The following is a 16,936-nucleotide window of genomic DNA, read 5'->3' as shown; positions in this document are numbered from 1 at the left end:
AGGCTCAGGTATACTTACCTATATGCAAGTCTATGGTGCCAGATGGGATCCACCCAAGGGTACTGAGGGAGCTGGCGGAAACGCTCAACAAGAATCATAGAATCAGAGAATATCCCAAGTTGGAAGGGAACCAAAAAGTTCACCAAGTCCAACTCCTGGCACCACACAGGTCTACCCAAAAATTCAAATCACATGACTAAGTGCACAGTACAAACGCTTCTTAAACTGCGACAGGCTTGGTGCCCTGGGGAGCCTGTTCCAGTGATTGACCCCCCTCTCGGTGAAGAACCTCTTCCTGATGTCTAGCCTAAACCTCCCCTGCCTCAGCTTGACACCATTTCCGTGGGTCCTATCACTGGTGACTAAAGAGAATTTTTTTGATGCCACTTTGCATCACTTATCAGCAGTCCTGGCTACCAGGGGTGGTTCCCAGTTGACTGGCGACTTGCAAATGTGATACCCATTTTCAAGAGGGGCTGGAAGGAGGATCCGGGCAACTACAGGCCCGTCAGTCTGACCCTGGTGCCAGGTAAGCTCATGGAGCAACTTATCTTGAGTACAATAACATAACACTTACAGGAGACCCAGGTGATCAGGCCCAGTCAGCATTGGTTTAGCAAAGGCAGCTCCTGCTTCACCAACCTGGTCTCTTTCTCTGACAAGGTGACACGCTCAGTGGATGAGGGAAACGCTGTAGATGTTGTCCACCTAAACTTCATTAAGGCTTTTTACACCGTTTCTGAAGCATTCACCTGAAGAACCTGGCTGCTCAAGGCTTGGATGGGAGTACACTTCGTTGGGTTTAAAACTATCTGGAGGCCAGGCCCAGAGAGTCGTGGTGAATGGAGCTACATCCAGTTGGTCACAAGTGGTGTGTCCCCAGGGCTCAGTGCTGGGTCCAGTTCTCTGTAATCCCCAATGATCAGACGAGGGGATCTCATTCACCCTCAACAAGCTGGCCGAGGACACCAAGGTGGGCAGGAGTGTTGATGTGCCTGAGGGCAGGAAGGCTCTGCAGAGGGACCTGGAACGATGGGCCGAGGCCAACTGGACGAGGTTCAAGAAGGCCAAGTGCCGCGTCCTGCACGTGGGGCACAACAACCCCGTGCAAGGCTGCAGGCTGGGGGCAGAGTGGCTGGAAAGCTGCCCGGAGGGAAGGGAGATGGGGGGATTGGTTGGCAGGAGGCTGAACAGGAGCCAGCGGTGTGCTCAGGTGGCCAAGAGGGCCAACAGCATCCGGGCTAGTGTCAGAAGTGGTGTGTCCAGCAGGGCGAGGGAACTGATTGTCCCCCTGTACTCGGCCCTAGTGAGGCCACACCTTGAGTACTGCGTTCAGTTTTGGGTCCCCACTACAAGAAGGATGTGGACCTGTTAGAACAAGTCCAGGGCTTGGCCATGAGGATGATGAAAGAGCTGGAGAACCTCTTGAGAGCAGCAATCTGCAGCCAATTACACAGGCTCAGGCAAGGATCTCAGGGAAGCAGCATTTTTATTCACAGTTGCAGTGGTGGGCATCCTGCAAGTGGGAGCACGCAGCAGAAGTGTATCGTAACCTTGTATCCCCCACTACCCAACACTTCATTCCTCCCTTTTCCTTACTGGTTGAGTATTACAGGTTAACAAGCTACTTGGTGCTTATTACTATGCAATACGTGTACAATTTTATTTGACACACCTTTAGTTTCTCATTTTCCCCGTTTTTTTCTTTTACTCTTGTGTCTAGGGGGGCCTTTTTCATTTATTTTATTTTATTTTTTATTTTATTTTGCTAACGCTTATTCTTCTGAGACCTCCCACTGTCCCGTTATATGATCAACTTACCTCCTCCTCTCTCCCCCCCACCCCTTATGCTTGCACAATCACTTTGGAATATGCAGGGTTAGTGGAATGTTGAACTGCAAGAACACAAATTCAATTCTCACACTCTCCTCTGCAGACAAGCCGAGGGACTTGGGGTTGCCCTTCCAGCGTTTTGACCACACCACACAGCTCGGTGTCAGCTGCAAAGTCACTGAGGTTGCACTCGATTGCACGGTCCGTGTCACCAAAAATGTATTAAACAGCATCGGTGCCAGCACAGGCACCATGGACAGGGTGGAGAAGTGAGCCTGCGTGAACCACATCAGGGTCAACAACTCCAAGGTGCTGCACCTGGGTCAGGGCAATCCCAGACAGGGGTACACACTGGGAGCAGGACTCATTGAGAGCAGCCCCACGAAGAGAGACTTGGGGGTTCTGGTGGAAGAAAGGCTCGACGTGAGCCAGCAGTGCGCACTTGAAGGCCAGAAGGCCACCTGCATCCTGGGCTGCATCAACAGCCGAGTGACCAGCAGGGCAAGGGAGGTGATTGTCCCCCTCTGCTCTGCCCTTGTGAGGACCCACCTGCAGTCCTGCGTCCTGGATCACGGCCCCCAGCACAAGAAAGATGCAGACCTGTTGTCACGAGTCCAGGGGAGGGCTGCAAAGGTGATCAGAGGGCTGGAGCAGCTCTCCCATGAAGAAAGGCTGAGAGAGCTGGGGCTGTTCAGCCTGGAGAAGAGAAGGAGAAGGGAAGGCTCCGGGGAGACCTTCTTGTGGCCTTTCAGTATTTCTAAAGGGGTCATATAAAACAGATGGAAAAGGACTCTACTCAGGTAGGAAATGTCAGGAACAAGTGGAATGGTTTTAAACTAAAAGCGGATAGATTTAGGTTAGACATCAGGAGGAACTTCTTCCCTGTAAGGGTAGTGAGGCACTAGAACAGGTTGCCAGGAGAAGCTGAGGATACCCCATTCCTGGAGGTGTTCAATGTCATGCTGCAGGGGGCCTTGGCCAACCTGACATAGTGGGTGGCATCCCAGCCTATGGCAGGGGGTTGGAGTTAGATGATCTTTAACATCCCCTCCAACCCAAGCCACTCTTTCATTCTCCCCAGCACGCAGAGCAGGGCACACACACAGCCAGGGCCTGGAGGCAAAGGCTGGCAGCTTGTACCATTCATGAGCTGCTGCCTTCAGGATGGTCGCTTTGCTGCTGCTGGAGCACTGCAGGCTTCTGCATAGGAGTCAGTAAGAGAAAACAGGAGTCCCTGCCCCAGCGACAGCAGGTACAAGCAACATCAAATAGCTGCAGTTAATCAGTTTAAGCACTGACTTTGCTCTGGGGAAGCACCCTGCCTATCAGATCATATGCCCTAATACGGAAAGCAGCCTTCGAAAATGCTCCTCACAGCTCTGCCTTTCTCATTAGTGCACTGCGAGCAGCTTCTGAAAGCAAAACCTGTCCCAGCAAAAGAGGCAACAGCAGTCGCCTGTCCTTGTCCTTCCAGAACTGGACAGCAGCCTGCTAAACCTCAAGATAGGTGGTGTTTACAAAGGCAGTAATGAGCTGTTTCTTTCTGGGTTTTGCTTCTTCCTTTTCTCAGATGATGGTTGTGATTGGTAATTTCCAGCACAGCTGCTGGAGTTGGCACAGGTTGCTGTCGTTTAACCCAGCAGCAGCTGAGTACCACAGAGCCCTTCAGTGGCTCCCCTCCCCTGCCCAAATGGGATGGGGCAGAGAACTGAGAAAGTAAACAAACAGACATAAAACAAAACAAAAACCCAGAGGATACAAAAGGGCCGATGTTGTGTGGAGCGGGGCTTGACAGTGCTGCTCAGGCCCAGCCCTGCACCTGCTCGCCACAGCCTGTCCTATCGTCCTGCCCGGGGCCTGAGCTGGAGCTGCCCAGGGCAGAAAGCAAGAAGCCAGAGGAGCTGGCGGGGAGAGCAGCGCTGCTCTGGCACCCCGGGGACGTCCCCAGGGCCTGGTCCTCAGGCTGGGGTGGCCGCTTCCCACTCTGCTTCTGGGGCTGACCTCCCCACCAGGGCTTTTGGGGCTGGATGCCCAGCTTCTGGCACGGCAAGGTCCTGCGGGCTGAAGCCCAGCTGAATGCTTTCACAACAGCCTGGGAGACACAGTCCCTTGGCAGAGCCCAGCCCTGCAGCCATGGCCCCAGCATCCCCAGCTCAGGGGGACACAGGAGCCAGGCAGGCTGCCTCCCCTCGGGGACATTTGGGTGCTGAGCCCCAGCGGGGAGGCGGGGGGGTGCGTGACGCCAGAAGCGGAGCCGAGTCTCATATTTGGGCACGGAGCAGGTTATTGGAGGCTGGGCCCCGGCAGGCAGCAGATAACCCTCCTGATAGCGGCTCACAAGGTGCCTCCGCCGCCCCCATTGGCTCCTGCCAGCGGGGGCTGCCTATATATCCCCCTCCCCGGCGCGGGGCTGCGTCTGGCACTGGGGGCAGGATGGTGCCTGCCAGGGCACTGGGGCTGCTCCTCTGCGTGCAGCTCTGTGGGGGTGAGTGCTGGGGCTGGCCATGGGGCAGGGGCTGGCCATGGGCAAGAAGTGGGCAAGCAGTGGGGCAGGGAGCAGCCGTGGGGCAGGCGCCCCCCAGGCTCAGCAAGGTCCCTGGGGTTGCCCACAGGCAGCGGGGAGCTGCGGCTGGTGGATGGCGGCGGGCGCTGCGCCGGCCGTGTGGAGGTGAAGCACGAGGGCGAGTGGGGCTCCGTCTGCAGCTATGACTTCGACTGGGACCACCGGGGCGCCGGCGTGGTGTGCCGGCAGCTGGGCTGCGGCACGGTGGCCCGGGCGTCCCCGTACGCCCCGTTTGGGCAGGGCAAGGGACGCATCTGGCTGCACCCAATCTTCTGCAACGGATCTGAGGCAAACTTATATGACTGCTTCCACTTTGGCTGGGGCCGACATTTCTGTGGCCATGAGTGGGACGTGGGGGTGACCTGCACAGGTGAGGTGGGGTCGTGGTGCTGGGGATGCTGTGCTGGGACCCTGAGGACAGGACTGAGTCCTGTACCCGGTGTAGAGGCGCTGGAGCTGCGGCTGGTGGCTGGCAGGGGACCCTGTGAGGGGAGAGTGGAGGTGAAGCTGCAGGGACGCTGGGGCACGGTGGCAGATGATACCTGGGACATACAGGACGCTGAGGTGGTATGCCAGCAAATGGGCTGCGGCTCAGCCACTATTGCCTACCAAGGCTCCCAATTTGGCCAAGCAGATGATCCCATCAGCTTGGCCTTTATCAACTGTGACGGGAATGAGGAGGCCCTTTGGGACTGCAATATTAGGGGTTGGGGACCCTATACCAGCCCTACAAAATACGACAGCGCTGTGGTGTGCCAAGGTGAGTGCTGGGGACATGCGGTGCTGCAGGGAGCCCCCTCGTGTGCATCCCCCCCAGCAGCCCTCCTCTCGCGGCAGGGTTCTCCCGTCTGGCCGGAGGGGACGGCGCCTGCTCGGGGCGGCTGGAGGTGCGTCAGGGCCGGGCCTGGGCCACCGTCTGCCACGGCCACGTGGACCTCAAGGCCGCCCAGGTGGTGTGCAGGGAGCTGGGCTGCGGCACGGCAGTGGCCGTCCCCGCTGCCGGCCATTTTGGGGCAGCAACGGGGCCGCTCTGGGACGGCGCCTTTGAGTGCAACGGCAGCGAGCCACTCCTGGCCAGCTGCGCCCGGCGGCCGACCCACGGCCAGGCCTGTGCTGGCCCCGCTGCTATCGTCTGCTCACGTAAGTGCTGGGGCCGGTGTCCGGGGGGCCGGGGCAGCCCCTTGCAGCGTGGGGTGCCCCGGGGGGGCCCTGCCCTGCCATCCCCCAGCGCCCTCTCTGCGCCGCAGCCTACACCGGTTTCCGTTTGGCGGATGGCGGCTCGGGCTGCGCCGGGCGGGTGGAGGTGGAGGCGCAGGGGACATGGGGAGCGCTGTGTGCCAGCGCCTGGGACCTGCGCGACGCCCACGTCCTGTGCCGCCACCTGGGCTGCGGCCCCGCCGCCTCCCTGCCCCCAGGAGGCCATTTCGGGACGGGCACGGCCACGGGGCCGCTGCGGCGCGATGCCCTGAGCTGCAGCGGGAGCGAGCGGCACCCGGGCGAGTGCCCCGTGGCGCTGCTGGGGGAGCCCGCCTGCCCCCCTGGCCATGCCGCCGCCGTCAACTGCTCAGGTGGGTGCAGGGGCCGCGGGGACCCGTGGCAGGCGGGGAGCAGCGCCCGTCCCCACGTCACGGCCAGGCTCTTGCAGGCGCCGCTGAGCCCCTGCGGCTGCTGGACGGGGAGAGCCGGTGCGACGGGCGGCTGGAGGTGGCCACGAGCCCCGGGGCCTGGGCCCGCGTGGCTGCGGGGCCGGGGGACGACCGAGCTGCCTCGGTGGCGTGCCGGCAGCTGGGCTGCGGTGTGTCAGAGAAGGTCTACGCTGTGCCGGCCGCCAGCTCGGGCCCCGCGGAGCTGCAGGAGCTGCGCTGTGCTGGCAGCGAGGAGCTCCTGGCGCAGTGCAACGCCTCGGGGCCTGCCGCAGCGCCCGGCCACAGCCCCCCAGAGGCGGCCGTCGCCTGCTCAGGTGAGTGCGCCAGGAAGGGCCGCGGGTGCCCAGCGGGTGCCCCCAGCCCCATGCTGGCCCTCCCGTGCAGGCAGCCGGCGGCTGAGGCTGGCGGGCGGCCCCGGGCGCTGCGCCGGCAGGGTGGAGGTGTACAGCGAGGGCACGTGGGGCACCGTCTGCCAGGACGCCTGGGACCTGCCAGATGCCGACGTCGTGTGCCGCCAGCTGGGCTGCGGGCGGGCCCTGGAGGCGCCCGGCTCGGAGCGCTTCGGGCCCGGCGTGGGGACGCTGTGGCCGGGTGCCGGGGGCTGCTCGGGGACGGAGGCGGCTCTCTGGGCCTGCCCAGCCCCGGCACGGCGTGGCTGCCGCCGGGGCGGCGGTGCCGGTGCCGTGTGCTCAGGTGAGCACTGTGATCCCTGAGCTGGGTGGGGAGCAGGCCCCGCTGCCCGTGGGGTGCGCGCTGCCCCACCTGTCCCAATGGTGCCGCGACCCCCCGTCCCCTGTTGTTGCAGGGCTGCTGCGGCTGGCGGGGGGCAGCAGCAGCTGCAGCGGGCGCCTGGAGGTGCTGCGCGAGGGGACGTGGGGCCGCGTGTGCGCCAACGACACCAGCCCCGCCACAGCTGCCGTTGTCTGCCGCCAGCTGGGCTGTGGCAGCGGGGGGAGGCTGTCGGCCGTCCCCGCACAGGGCTCGGTCCCCGCCTGGCTGGGCTGGGTGCGATGCCAGGAGGGGGCCCCCTCGCTCTGGCGCTGCCCCTCGGCGCCCTGGCACCTGCAGTCCTGCGGCCCCGAGGGGGTCGCCCACATCGCCTGTGACGAGGACACCGAGGACACGAGCGGGGCCACCAGCACTGCAGGTAGCAGCTGCCGGCACGGGGGTGCTTGCCCAGGTGGCTCTGCCCGTGCCCACTGCCCCCTGCCCCTGCTACCGTTCAGATCCCGGCCTCACGCTGCCCCTCACCATCCCTGCAGGTGCCAGCAGCAGCAGCAGCGTTGCCCCACTGACAGCAGTGTCGGGGAGCGTGCCGGTGCCCACGGTCCTGTGTGTGCTCCTGGGGACGTTGCTGGGCCTGGCCCTGGCAGCCCTGGCTGTGCAGGCACACCGCGCACAGCTGCAACGCCGAGGTGGGCACTGCCTTGGGGGTTCCCCTGGTGCCCCTTTCGGAGTCTCCATGGGGCTGTGGGGAACAGTGGGTCATGTTGTTGCAGCGTGTACTTCCTTACAGCCCCCGTGAAAGCCACGGATGTCGGCGCTGAGGCCGTGTACGAGGAGCTGGATTACAGCCTGATGCCCGAGTACCAGGAGGTGCCCAGCCACACAGGTGGGAGCACGGTTGTCCCTAGGGCCTGGGGCTGTCCCCATCCCTGACCAAGCACTCAGCAGCCCCTTCCCACTGCAGGCTCCCTGTCCGAGGGCTCGGGAATGAAGCTGCAGGACAACAACTGGGATGGTGACAAGGAGGAGAGCAACCCCAGAGAGGCCCCAGGTAGGGCAAGGGGCAATCAGTAGGGACTGCAAGGCACAGGGGACCCAAGCAGAGGGGCTATGACGGAGCAGTGGTGCTGGGGAGATGAGGGCACACGGCCCTTGCGGCTGCGTCCTCAGCCCCGGCCCCTCCTTGCCTGGTGCAGCCCTCCCAGCCCAGCCCGGGCACGGCCCCCCAGATGGCTATGACGATGCTGCAGCCGTGCCGGAGGAGCCCCCCACTCCCCACGGTGGGGACACCCCGGTGCAGCCCCGCGGGGACACGGGCTATGACGACGTTGACATGGGCACCCTGGGGACAGCGCCGTGATGAGGCCCTGGGGACACGGCTACAGGAGGGGGCTCCGGCCCCAGGGAGGACTGGCCCTGCCCTTGGGGTCACCCATCCCTGCCCAGCCCTCAGCATGCTGCAGAAACGGCTCCATCGGCCCGCCCGCACCCGTGGCCCAATGTCACGCCAGGCTCCTTGTGAAGTTTTTCATCATGGCCTTTCCCTTCACAGTGCTCTTTCCGATTAAAGCCCACAGGTGCTTGGAACCTTGCTCTTTGCACCATTGTGTGTCTCTCTCCCGGGTCCATCGTCCATCCCTCGGGGCCATGGGGCAGAGCTGGGCCCGCAGGCACATCCCCATGGCTCAGGGCACACAGGAAGGATGTGGAAGAGCACTGTTGCTAGGGGGTCGTCTCTGTCCCTCTGGTGGTCGTGAAGATGGAGGCCGTAGTGTTCCTCGGCCTTGTAGTTCAGCTTCTTTTTTTATTTGGTCACGTTGGCCCAGCGTGATACGGGAAGGCAGGATGTTGATACACTATTTTAGCAACAAGACAATGAACAAACATTTATTGTGTATTACAAGGTCTACCCTAGTTTTTGGCCATGTGAGTAAACGCACAGTCCGTGCACTGCTTAAACTCCCACAGGCCTGGTGCCGTGACTGCTTCCCTGGGGAGCCTGTTCCAGTGATTGACCCCCCTCTCGGTGAAGAACCTCTTCCTGATGTGCAGCCTAAACCTCCCCTGCCTCAGCCTGACACCATTCCCGCGGGTCCTATCACTGGTGATTAAGGAGAATAGGTCAGCGCCTGCCCCTCCACTCCCCCTCGTGAGGAAGCTGTAGACCACGATGAGGTTCCCCCTCAGCCTCCTCTCCTCCAGGCTGAACAGGCCCAGTGCCCTCAGCCGCTCCTCATGCATCTTCCCCTCTCGACCCTTCACCATTTCGTTGCCCTCCTCTGGACACTCTCCAGCAGTTTCATGTCCTTCCTGTACTGTGGTGCCCAGCACTGCACGCAGTGCTCGAGGTGAGGCCGCACCAGCGCAGAGCAGAGCGGCACCATCGCCTCCCTCGACCGACTGGCGATGCCGTGCTTGATGCACCCCAGGGTATTGGCCCTCCTGGCTGCCAGGGCACACTGCTGGCTCATATTCAGCTTGCTGTCAAACACAACCCCCGGATCCCTCTCTGCGGGGCTGCTCTCCAGCGTCTCGTCCCCCAGTCTGTACGTCCTGCCAGGGTTGCCCCGTCCCAGGTGCAGGAACCGGCACTTGCTCTTGTTAAACTTCATGCCGGTTAGGCCGCATGAACAGGCCGAGGGAAGGGCACGGCTCGTGGGGACCAGCAGAAACAACGGCGCGCAGCGTAGTGTCATTGTAGCCACGCTTAGCTTTGCATCTACTCGCAAGAATGTGCTCAGTGCTGCACAGTAGCAAGAAGAACCGCGGTGTGTGGCCACTCATTGCAAATGGTAGAGGATCAAATCCAGGCAGTGACAAACTCGTGCTCCTCCCAGCTGACGGGAGATCCTCAGAAACAACTCGGCCTCGGGCAGTGCTGTGGCACCTCCATGGTGTGAGGGTCAGCAGCAAATTGGCTTTTATGGGAAGGGAAGGGAAGGGAAGGGAAGGGAAGGGAAGGGAAGGGAAGGGAAGGGAAGGGAAGGGAAGGGAAGGGAAGGGAAGGGAAGGGAAGGGAAGGGAAGGGAAGGGAAGGGAAGGGAAGGGAAGGGAAGGGAAGGGAAGGGAAGGGAAGGGAAGGGAAGGGAAGGGAAGGGAAGGGAAGGGAAGGGAAGGGAAGGGAAGGGCCAGCGGAGTGATTGTTCCTCTCTACTCAGCCCTGGAGAGGCTGGAACTCCAAAATTGTGTTCAGTTTTGTGCCCCTCACTACAAGAAGGACAGGGAGGTGCTGGAACATGTCCAGAGAAGGGCAGCAGAGCTGTTGAAGTGTCTAGAGGACAACTCTTATGAGGAGCAGCTGAGAGCCACTGAAAGAGGCCTGGAGAAAACGAGGCTCAGGGGTCACCTTATCATGCTCTTGAAATACCTTAAGGGAAGTTGTAGGGAGTGGGGGTCCGGCTCTTTTCCAAACACATTGGGTGAGCCAAACTGGCCAGAGGGACACTGCATCCTACATGACAGCATGCTAAACAATAAAAAGGGAGAGGGTTGGCTGGGGGGGCGCTGCTGACTGGGGACAGGCTGGACTTCGGTCAGAGCACAGCGAGCAATTGCTCTGTGCACCACCTGTTTCTAATCTATATACTTATTTATTTACTGCTATCATCATCATTATTTTCCCTTCACTTTGTGTCCTATTTAAGTGTCTCATGACAGTAACCCATGACTTTAACCTATTGTTTGTTTTTCCTCAGTTCTCTGCCCCATCCCACTTGGGCAGGGGAGGGGAGCCACTGAAGGGCTCTGTGGTACTCAGCTGCTGCTGGGTTAAACGACAGCAACCTGTGCCAACTCCAGCAGCTGTGCTGGAAATTACCAATCACAACCATCATCTGAGAAAAGGAAGAAGCAAAACCCAGAAAGAAACAGCTCACTACTGCCTTTGTAACCACCAAGTATCTTGAGGTTTAGCAGGCTGCTCTCTGGTCCAGGAAGGACAAGGACAGGCGACTGCTGTTGCTTCTTTTGCTGGGACAGGTTTTGCTTTCAGAAACTACTCGCAGAGCACTAATGACAACATTGTGTTCTAACAGGTCCATGTCCTTCTTGTAGGAGGTGCCTTGGAGTTGAAGGCAGTACTCAAGGTGTGGTGTCACCAGGGCCGAGTACAGGGGGACCATCACTTCCCTCGCCCTGCTGGTCACACCACTCCTGACACTAGCCCGGATGCTGTTGGCCCTCTTGGCCACCTGAGCACACCGCTGGCTACTGTTCAGCCGCCTGCCGACCAACCCCCCCTGCTCCCTTCCCTCCAGGCAGCTTTCCAGCCACTCTGCCCCCAGCCTGCAGCCTTGCACGGGGTTATTGTGCCCCACGTGCAGGACGCGGCACTTGGCCATGTTGAACCTCGTCCAGTTGGCCTCGGCCCATAGCTCCAGCCTGTGCAGGTCCCTCTGCAGAGCCTTCCTGCCCCCAGGCACATCAACACTCCTGCCCACCTTGGTGTCCTCGGCCAGCTTGCTGAGGGTGCACGCGATCCCTTCACCCCAGGGCGGGTGTCGCTGGGAGTACTGGGGCAGGGGAAGCGTCCCTGGGATGCGCCGTGCCCTTCCCTGAATCTGTTCTCCTGGCAGGGAGAGCGTGCAGCTCTGGGGCCAAAGGAAGGTCCCGGGGCTGGGCCCTGGGCTCTTCCCCATCCTTCCTGCCTGCCCAGAGCCATGGGGACATGCCTGCGGGCCCAGCTCTGCCCCATGGCCCCGAGGGATGGACGATGGACCCGGGAGAGAGACACACAATGGTGCAAAGAGCAAGGTTCCAAGCACTTGCAGGCTTTAATGGGAAACAGCACTGCACAGGAAAAGGCCGTGCTGAAAACCTTTATAAGAAGCCTGGCGTGACATTGGGCACGGGTGCGGGCAGGCCGATGGAGCCGTTTCTGCAGCGTGCTGAGGGCTGGGCAGGGACAGGTGACCACATGGGCAGGGCCAGCCCTCCCTGGGGCTGGAGCCCCCTCCTGCAGCCGTGTCCCCAGGGCCTCCTCACGGCGCTGTCCCCAGGGTGCCCATGTCAACGTCGTCATAGCCCATTTCCCCGCAGGGCTGCGCCGGGGCATCCCCGCTGTGGGAAGCGGGGGGCTCCTCGGGCACGGCCGCAGCATCGTCGTAGCCATCCGGGGGGCCGTGCACGGGCTGGGCTGGGAGGGCTGCACCAGGCAAGGAGGGGCCGGGGCTGAGGACGCAACCTCAAGGGCCATGTGCCCTCATCTCCCCAGCACCACTGCTCCATCATAGCCCCTATCCTTTGGTCCCCTGTGCCTTGCAGTCCCTACTGATTGCCTCTTGCCCTACCTGGGGCCTCTCTGGGGTTGCTCTCTTCCTTGTCACCATCCCAGTTGTCATCCTGCAGCTTCATTCCCGAGCCCTCGGACAGGGAGCCTGCAGTGGAGAAGGGGCTGCTGAGTGTTGGGCCAGGGATGGGGACAGCCCCAGGCCCTATGGACAATCGCGCTCCCACCTGTGTGGCTGGGCACTTCCTGGTACTCGGGCATCAGGCTGTAATCCAGCTCCTCGTACACGGCCTCAGCGCCGACATCCGTGGCTTTCACGGGGTCTGTAAGGAAGTACACGCTGCAACAGCATGACCCACTGTTCCCCACAGCCCCATGGAGACTCCGAAAGGGGCACCAGGGGAACCCCCAAGGCAGTGCCCACCTCGGCGTTGCAGCCGTGCGCGGTGTGCCTGCACCGCCAGGGCTGCCAGGGCCAGGCCCAGCAACGTCCCCAGGAGCACGCACAGGACCGTGGGCACCGGCACGCTCCCCGACACTGCTGTCAGTGGGGCAACGCTGCTGCTGCTGCTGGCACCTGCAGGGATGGCGAGGGGCAGCGTGAGGCTGGGATCCGCAGGGTAGCAGGGTCAGGGGGCAGTGGGCACGGGCAGAGCCACCTGGGCAAGCACCCCCGTGCCGGCAGCTGCTACCTGCAGTGCTGGTGGCCCCGCTCGTGTCCTCGGTGTCCTCGTCACAGGCGATGTGGGCGACCCCCTCGGGGCCGCAGGACTGCAGGTGCCAGGGCGCCGAGGGGCAGCGCCAGAGCGAGGGGGCCCCCTCCTGGCATCGCACCCAGCCCAGCCAGGTGGGGACCGAGCCCTGTGCGGGGACGGCCGCCAGCCTCCCCCCGCTGCCACAGCCCAGCTGGCGGCAGACAACGGCAGCTGTGGCGGGGCTGGTGTCGTTGGCGCACACGCGGCCCCACGTCCCCTCGCGCAGCACCTCCAGGCGCCCGCTGCAGCTGCTGCTGCCCCCCGCCAGCCGCAGCAGCCCTGCAACAACAGGGGACGGGGGGTCGCGGCACCATTGGGACAGGTGGGGCAGCGCGCACCCCACGGCCAGCGGGGCCTGCTCCACACCCAGCTCAGGGATCACAGTGCTCACCTACCTGAGCACACGGCACCGGCACCGCCGCCCTGGCGGCAGCCACGCCGTGCCGGGGCTGGGCAGGCCCAGAGAGCCGCCTCCGTCCCCGAGCAGCCCCCGGCACCCGGCCACAGCGTCCCCACGCCGGGCCCGAAGCGCTCCGAGCCGGGCGCCTCCAGGGCCCGCCCGCAGCCCAGCTGGCGGCACACGACGTCGGCATCTGGCAGGTCCCAGGCGTCCTGGCAGACGGTGCCCCACGTGCCCTCGCTGTACACCTCCACCCTGCCGGCGCAGCGCCCGGGGCCGCCCGCCAGCCTCAGCCGCCGGCTGCCTGCACGGGACAGCCAGCATGGGGCTGGGGGCACCCGCTGGGCACCCGCGGCCCTTCCTGGCGCACTCACCTGAGCAGGCGATGGCCGCCTCTGGGGGGCTGTGGCCGGGCGCTGCGGCAGGCCCCGAGGCGTTGCACTGCGCCAGGAGCTCCTCGCTGCCAGCACAGCGCAGCTCCTGCAGCTCCGCGGGGCCCGAGCTGGCGGCCGGCACAGCGTAGACCTTCTCTGACACACCGCAGCCCAGCTGCCGGCACGCCACCGAGGCAGCTCGGTCGTCCCCCGGCCCCGCAGCCACGCGGGCCCAGGCCCCGGGGCTCGTGGCCACCTCCAGCCGCCCGTCGCACCGGCTCTCCCCGTCCAGCAGCCGCAGGGGCTCAGCGGCGCCTGCAAGAGCCCGGCCGTGACGTGGGGACGGGCGCTGCTCCCCGCCTGCCACGGGTCCCCGCGGCCCCTGCACCCACCTGAGCAGTTGACGGCGGCGGCATGGCCAGGGGGGCAGGCGGGCTCCCCCAGCAGCGCCACGGGGCACTCGCCCGGGTGCCGCTCGCTCCCGCTGCAGCTCAGGGCATCGCGCCGCAGCGGCCCCGTGGCCGTGCCCGTCCCGAAATGGCCTCCTGGGGGCAGGGAGGCGGCGGGGCCGCAGCCCAGGTGGCGGCACAGGACGTGGGCGTCGCGCAGGTCCCAGGCGCTGGCACACAGCGCTCCCCATGTCCCCTGCGCCTCCACCTCCACCCGCCCGGCGCAGCCCGAGCCGCCATCCGCCAAACGGAAACCGGTGTAGGCTGCGGCGCAGAGAGGGCGCTGGGGGATGGCAGGGCAGGGCCCCCCCGGGGCACCCCACGCTGCAAGGGGCTGCCCCGGCCCCCCGGACACCGGCCCCAGCACTTACGTGAGCAGACGATAGCAGCGGGGCCAGCACAGGCCTGGCCGTGGGTCGGCCGCCGGGCGCAGCTGGCCAGGAGTGGCTCGCTGCCGTTGCACTCAAAGGCGCCGTCCCAGAGCGGCCCCGTTGCTGCCCCAAAATGGCCGGCAGCGGGGACGGCCACTGCCGTGCCGCAGCCCAGCTCCCTGCACACCACCTGGGCGGCCTTGAGGTCCACGTGGCCGTGGCAGACGGTGGCCCAGGCCCGGCCCTGACGCACCTCCAGCCGCCCCGAGCAGGCGCCGTCCCCTCCGGCCAGACGGGAGAACCCTGCCGCGAGAGGAGGGCTCCTGGGGGGGATGCGCACGAGGGGGCTCCCTGCAGCACCGCATGTCCCCAGCACTCACCTTGGCACACCACAGCAGTATCATAGTCATGAGGGCCGTGGTATGGTCCCCAGCCTTGAATCTTGCAGTCCCAGAGGGCCTTCTCAGTCCCATTGCAGTCGACAAAGCCCAAGCTGATAGAACCTTCTGCTTGGCCAAAGCGGGAACTGGGGTAGGCGCCAACAGCCGAGCCGCAGCCCATCTGCTGGCACACCACCTCAGCATCCTCCATGTCCCAGGCATTGTCCGCCACTGTGCCCCACTGACCCCGCAGCTTCACCTCCACTCTCCCCTCACACGGTCCCCTGCCAGCCGCCAGCCGCAGCTCCAGCTCCTCTGCACCGGGTACAGGACTCAGTCCTGGACTTGGGAATCCCAACACAGCATCCCCAGCACCAGCACCGCGACTCACCTGTGCAGGTCACCCCCACGTCCCACTCATGACCACAGAAGTGGTTGCCCCAGCCGAAATGAGGGCAGTTCTCCAATGTAGCTTCTGTTCCAAGGCAGAAGATTGGGTGCAGCCAGATGCGTCCCTTGCCCTGCCCAAATGGGGCATACGGAGACGCCCGGGCCACCGTGCCACAGCCCAGCTGCCGGCACACCACGCCGGCGCCTCGGTGGTCCCAGTCGAAGTCGTAGCTGCAGACGGAGCCCCACTCGCCCTCGTGCTTCACCTCCACACGGCCAGCGCAGCGCCCGCCTCCATCCACCAGCCGCAGCTCCCCGCTGCCTGTTCAACCCCAGGGACCTTGCTGAGCCCGGGGGGCGCCTGCCCCACGGCTGCTCCTTTCCCCACAGCTTCCCATGGCCATCTCCTGCCACACTGCTTGCCCCTGCCCCACAGCCAGCCCCAGCACTCACCCCCACAGAGCTGCACGCAGAGGAACAGCCCCAGTGCCCTGGCAGGCACCATCCTGCCCCCAGTGCCAGATGCAGCCCCGCGCCGGGGAGGGGGATATATAGGCAGCCCCCGCTGGCAGGAGCCAATGGGGGCGGCGGAGGCACCTTGTGAGCCGCTATCAGGAGGGTTATCTGCTGCCTGCCGGGGCCCAGCCTCCAATAACCTGCTCCGTGCCCAAATATGAGACTCGGCTCCGCTTCTGGCGTCACGCACCCCCCCCGCCTCCCCGCTGGGGCTCAGCACCCAAATGTCCCCGAGGGGAGGCAGCCTGCCTGGCTCCTGTGTCCCCCTCAGCTGGGGTTGGGGCTGTGCCCAAGGAGAGCAGGTCCCCGTGGGGACAGGGTTGTCCCCAGATCATGGCCTCCCTCAGCACCCCAGTACTCAGCCTGTGTCGGTGGGCCTTGACCCACCTGGAACAAGCCCAAGGGTCACCGTGCAGAATCAGGTCCCCGCGCTGGCCTCAAGACGTGCAGGAGGGACATCTCAAGACCCTGCAGAGGCTCGTGGTACAGGCACAGGGGTGGCAGATTCCCCCTCTCAGGGACACAGCGGCTCTCACTGCACGCAGCAGCTGGGGCACCTGCGCTGCTGGCGATAGCATCGTGGCTTTGAGCAGCAGCGGGGATGCTGCCAACAGGCTCAGAGCCGAGGCTTCAGCCTCAGGGCACCAAGCTGCAGCACCATCCATGAGGGGATTGTGTCACATGCACAGGTTCCTGTCCGACACCAGGGACTGCTTGTGGCCTGGGCATCACCCAGAAAGACCCCAAAGAGGCCACATGTGCCTCTGGGGCTGGGGGCAGAAAGAAGGAGCCCTGAAGTGGGAGGAGGAGGAGAAGGCAGCCTGACCCTCGCAGCAAGCACAGGGGTACCCACAGAACGTAGCTTGGTGCTGGGGGGTCCCGCTGCTGTGGGGCCAGCACAGAAGCCCCCAGCTGTAGAAGGGGCCAGCAGCAGGGGCCCAGCCCTCCCTGCCCGTGTCCCTGTGTGCAGCCCGGTGCTGGGGCAGGAGGAAGTGTGTGCCGGGTGCGCAGGCGCCTCTCAGAAGCGCAGCCCTGCTCGTCCGCAGGGCCGGGACACAGCAAAACCCACAGCAAAACCCAGAAAGAAACAGCTCACTACTGCCTTTGTAAGCACCACCTATCTTGAGGCTGAGCAGGCTGCTGTCCAGTTCTGGAAGGACAAGGACAGGCGACTGCTGTTGCCTCTTTTGCTGGGACAGGTTTTGCTTTCAGAAGCTGCTCGCAGTGCACTAATGAGAAAGGCAGAGCTGTGAGGAGCATTTTCGAAGGCTGCTTTCCGTATTAGGGCATATGATCTGATAGGCAG

The 16,936-nt window shown here is 63.7% G+C and overlaps 2 protein-coding genes across 2 annotated transcripts; one reads left to right on the top strand and one right to left on the bottom strand.

Moving 5' to 3' along the window:
* The first annotated feature begins 4,209 nt into the window (after positions 1–4,209).
* On the top strand, positions 4,210–8,325 carry LOC137858063 (antigen WC1.1-like). The gene is made up of 11 exons (XM_068685483.1): positions 4,210–4,318; positions 4,446–5,156; positions 5,234–5,536; positions 5,644–5,964; positions 6,042–6,356; positions 6,427–6,735; positions 6,848–7,189; positions 7,305–7,457; positions 7,559–7,654; positions 7,733–7,819; positions 7,965–8,325. Exons 1-11 carry the CDS (start codon positions 4,267–4,269, stop codon positions 8,126–8,128), a joined length of 2,853 nt encoding a protein of 950 aa, XP_068541584.1. The 5' UTR covers positions 4,210–4,266; the 3' UTR covers positions 8,129–8,325.
* Positions 8,326–11,698: 3,373 nt separating this feature from the next.
* LOC137858125 (antigen WC1.1-like) lies at positions 11,699–15,919 on the bottom strand. Its single transcript, XM_068685593.1, has 12 exons — positions 15,568–15,919; positions 15,116–15,436; positions 14,725–15,039; positions 14,345–14,647; positions 13,917–14,237; positions 13,525–13,839; positions 13,146–13,454; positions 12,688–13,029; positions 12,420–12,572; positions 12,223–12,318; positions 12,057–12,143; positions 11,699–11,911 (listed from the first exon to the last, which is right to left on the bottom strand). The coding sequence occupies exons 1-12, from the start codon at positions 15,617–15,619 to the stop codon at positions 11,748–11,750; spliced, it is 2,778 nt and encodes a 925-aa protein (XP_068541694.1). The 5' UTR covers positions 15,620–15,919; the 3' UTR covers positions 11,699–11,747.
* Between the last annotated feature and the right edge of the window lie 1,017 nt (positions 15,920–16,936).

The sequence above is a fragment of the Anas acuta genome, chromosome 5, assembly GCF_963932015.1.
Source record: "Anas acuta chromosome 5, bAnaAcu1.1, whole genome shotgun sequence".
In the NCBI taxonomy this organism is placed as follows: domain Eukaryota; kingdom Metazoa; phylum Chordata; class Aves; order Anseriformes; family Anatidae; genus Anas; species Anas acuta.
The sequence above is the reverse complement of the archived record's forward strand: the minus strand, read 5'-3'. Positions and strand labels throughout refer to the sequence as shown.